Source organism: Phascolarctos cinereus, unplaced genomic scaffold, assembly GCF_003287225.1.
Source record: "Phascolarctos cinereus isolate Bilbo 61053 unplaced genomic scaffold, phaCin_HiC Scaffold_5;HRSCAF=322, whole genome shotgun sequence".
NCBI lineage: Eukaryota > Metazoa > Chordata > Mammalia > Diprotodontia > Phascolarctidae > Phascolarctos > Phascolarctos cinereus.
The window spans coordinates 249,152,215-249,155,796 of record NW_027555958.1 but is presented as its reverse complement, the minus strand read 5'-3'; the positions used below and the strand labels follow the sequence as shown (position 1 = coordinate 249,155,796).

The following is a 3,582-nucleotide window of genomic DNA, read 5'->3' as shown; positions in this document are numbered from 1 at the left end:
AGAAAGCAATCTATTAGGAAAAAAAATTTTTATCGTCATCTCACAAGCATATTCCACAATAAGTTCTGAAAACAATTGACTAATATAAATGATAATATTATATGCAAATCAGAAAAGAAGGATATAACTTTTCACAACAGATGGGGGAAATTTTTTAACCAAAAAGGAACAGAGATGACCATAAAAGAATCAATTCACAATTTTGATTGCACAAAACTGGAAAGCTTTTCTCAAATTCACTGTTGTTTGAATAATAATGATAGCTTATGTATAGCATTTTAAGGCTTGTAAAACACATTACAAACATTACCTCATTTTGTCCTCAATTAACCCCAAGAGGTTAGTGCGAGTATTATCCCCATTTTACAGATGAGGAAATTGAGATAGGTGATATTTGAAACAAGTGATAGTTATGAGACTTGCACATGCTCACATGCCTAGCTGAGTAGTTGGATTCAGGTCTTCTGCACCCAAATCTAGCACTCTAGCCACTGTGCAGTATAACTGCCTTAAAGGAAACTTCAGTGAAGATTGGCAACTCTTCTGGAACAGAACTAATCATTTAAATTCTCTGTCCCAGGTAACTTTCTAAGGCTGTAAATGTCAATTTGCTCTTCTTCTTTGGTGAGTGGAGTTTATTTACTTAGAGTTGACTGCACCACAGTGAATCCATAGATCAGTTCTGGAGTGGGGGGAGAGGAGAGGGAGAAGAGGAGAAGGAGAAGGAGAAAGAGGAGGAGGAGGAGGATCAGAAAGAGGAAGAGAAAGGAGGGAGGGGGAAGAAGGGAAGGAAGGGAGAAAGGAGGAGAAGAAGAAAGGGAGAGAGGGAAAGAAGGAAGGAAGGCAGGAAGGAAGGAAATGAATTGCATTTGAATTTGGATGGTGGCTATGGAACTAGAGAAAGAACAGATCTGAAAGATACTGTAGATACTGCTTCCTATATATGACTGTACCCCGGGCTTGACCTAGATCTTACTCTTCTCTCCCTATACTCTTTCTTTTGGTGATCTCATCTATTTCTATGGGTTCAACTCCAACCTGTATGCAAATGACTTGAATCTACAGATCTAGTATTCATCTCTCTCGACTTTCAATTTCAATAAACTCCAAGTGTTTATTTTTCCCAAAGGTATATCAAACTCAACATGTCAAAAGTAGAATCCTAAACATACCCCTCTTCCTACTTTCCCTAATTCTGTAGAGGAGAGTATAATTTTTGCATCCATCCAGGTTCACAGTCTAAGAGTTATTCTGAACTCTTCATCCTCATTCACTCCCCATTTCTTATCCATTATGAAATCTTGAAGATTCTGTCTCCCGACATAGCTGACATCTGTTCCTTTCTCTTCATTTATACTACAAACACACTCATTTGGGTCCTCACTTGGACTATTGTCCTTCTGATTGGCCCCCCTGCATCTGGTTTTTCTTGCACAATCCTTCCTCAGCATAGATGCCAAACTGATATCATTGAAGCATAGATATGACTTTCACTGTTTGATTCAAGGCTCCCTCTAATCTCCAAACTCCACATTTGACACTTAACACTATTTGCATTCTGCTTCCAGCCTGCTTTCCAGGTTTATTGCATGGTACCCCCTTGTACATTCTATTCTAGCCAAACTGTCCTATTCCCCATATACAACTGTCCGTTTCCCATTTCTGTGCCTTTGCTCAGACCGGCCCTTAAATGTAGAATGTTCTCCTTCCTCACTTAATCCTTAGTTTTTATCAAAGCTCACATCAAGTGATACCTGGAATAGGAGAACTTTTCTCATTCTCCTAGTTTTTAGTCCCCTTTTCCCTATTGTGAAATCATTTCAAATTGATTTGGAATACATCTTCTCTTTACTTATCTGTATACATGTTGCTTTCCTTCAAGTCAGGAGCTGTAATATTTTTGTCTTTATGTCCTTAGTGCCTAACAGAATATCTGGCACATAGAAGGAGATTAATAAATAACTATTGGCTTAAAAATTGAATAAAAATTCAACTCGTAACCTCAAAGAGCAGGAAAAAAATTCATAATGGATTATTATTACGTACACATTTTTAGAGCCCTGTAAGATCTTGAATAGAAGAAAAGCATGGACATGTTGGTTGAAAAATGCTCTTATGTCAAAAACATTGGAGAATAGAAAGACAAGGAAACCAGCCCAGGAGTTGGTACAATCTTTGAGATCTGAACAAGAAATGCTCACATCTACAGTATATTCCTCACATTTTAATCGAAAATATTCTTTTTATGAGGCCCTTGAAAGCCTCCTTCATATCTTTGTTTCTTAGGGTATAGATGAGGGGATTCAACATAGGCGTGATGATTCCATAAAATAAGGAAACTATCTTCCCCCAAATCTCAGAAGTGGATGAAGGTGGTAGGAAATACATGTAAATGGCTGCCCCATAAAAGAGCGACACCACCACAAGGTGGGATCCACATGTCCCAAATGCCTTCTTCCTCCCTTCAGCTGACCGCATCTTCAATACCGCCTGGGCAATGAAACCATAGGAAATGAGGATCAGCAACAGGGGAATAAGTAAGATGAGGACAGAGAAGAATAACAGTTCAGACTCATTGGCTGTTGTGTCAACACAAGATAACTTGAGAAGGGCAGGTACCTCACAAAAAAAGTGGTCTACCTTATAGCGGCCACATCGTGGCATGAGAAAAGTCCAAGTTGATTGCAGCACAGAGTTGCTGAAACCACTAAGCCAGCATGCAGCTGCCAGCTTGAGACATAGCCGCTGGTGCATGATCACTTGATAATGGAGAGGCTGACAAATAGCCACAAATCGGTCAAAGGACATGATAGCCAGCAAAAGACACTCAGTTGAACCCAAAGCTAAAAAGATGATGAGTTGTGCAACACAACCACCATAGGTAATGCTTTTCACTTTACTAGAAATATTTATCAGCATTTGGGGAACTGTGCTGGTGGTATAGCAAAGATCTAAGAGTGATAGGTTGGTGAGAAAGAAATACATGGGCGTGTGCAGTTTGGGGTCTAAGTAGGACACCAGGATGACAGCCACATTGCCAAAGATGGTCAGTGTATAGGAGACCAGCAAGATTCCAAAGAGGGGAAGCTCTAACCAAGGCCAGCTTGAGAAACCCAGTAGAATGAACTCCTTTGGGAAAGTTTCATTTGCCCAATCCATAGTGGAAGGATCATATTTTAGCCATCTGTAAAATATAAAAGTAGGCAGTCAGTACATGTTATTGTATAGGGAACTGTACTGAATTAGACTGAATAACTCAGTAACATATGGGGGAAGAAAACACTTTGGTTTGAGAAATGGTTTGTCATCATTAACTGAGTTCTAAAGAGCCAGTCTCAGGATTAGTAAGATCATAGTTAATGTCCTGATTATGACACATAATAATGACTGTATTGCCCTGGGATAGTCACTTAGACTATGCCACTCTCTAAGATTATAACTTGCCGAAAACTTCCTCAGTTGTAGTACTAGAAAGGATTTCCTTAACCTACACCACTGAAATCACAGGTCTGGGAGAAAATAGTTATAGTTAAAAATAAATCTTTTCCGTTTGCTTGTTTCAATGAATGTTGAAATTTTTTT

The 3,582-nt window shown here is 39.1% G+C and overlaps 1 protein-coding gene across 1 annotated transcript; it reads right to left on the bottom strand.

Moving 5' to 3' along the window:
* Window positions 1-2,217: 2,217 nt before the first annotated feature.
* On the bottom strand, window positions 2,218-3,159 carry LOC110202614 (putative olfactory receptor 2B3). The gene has a single exon (XM_020978845.1). The coding sequence runs from the start codon at window positions 3,157-3,159 to the stop codon at window positions 2,218-2,220; it is 942 nt and encodes a 313-aa protein (XP_020834504.1).
* Window positions 3,160-3,582: the final 423 nt, after the last annotated feature.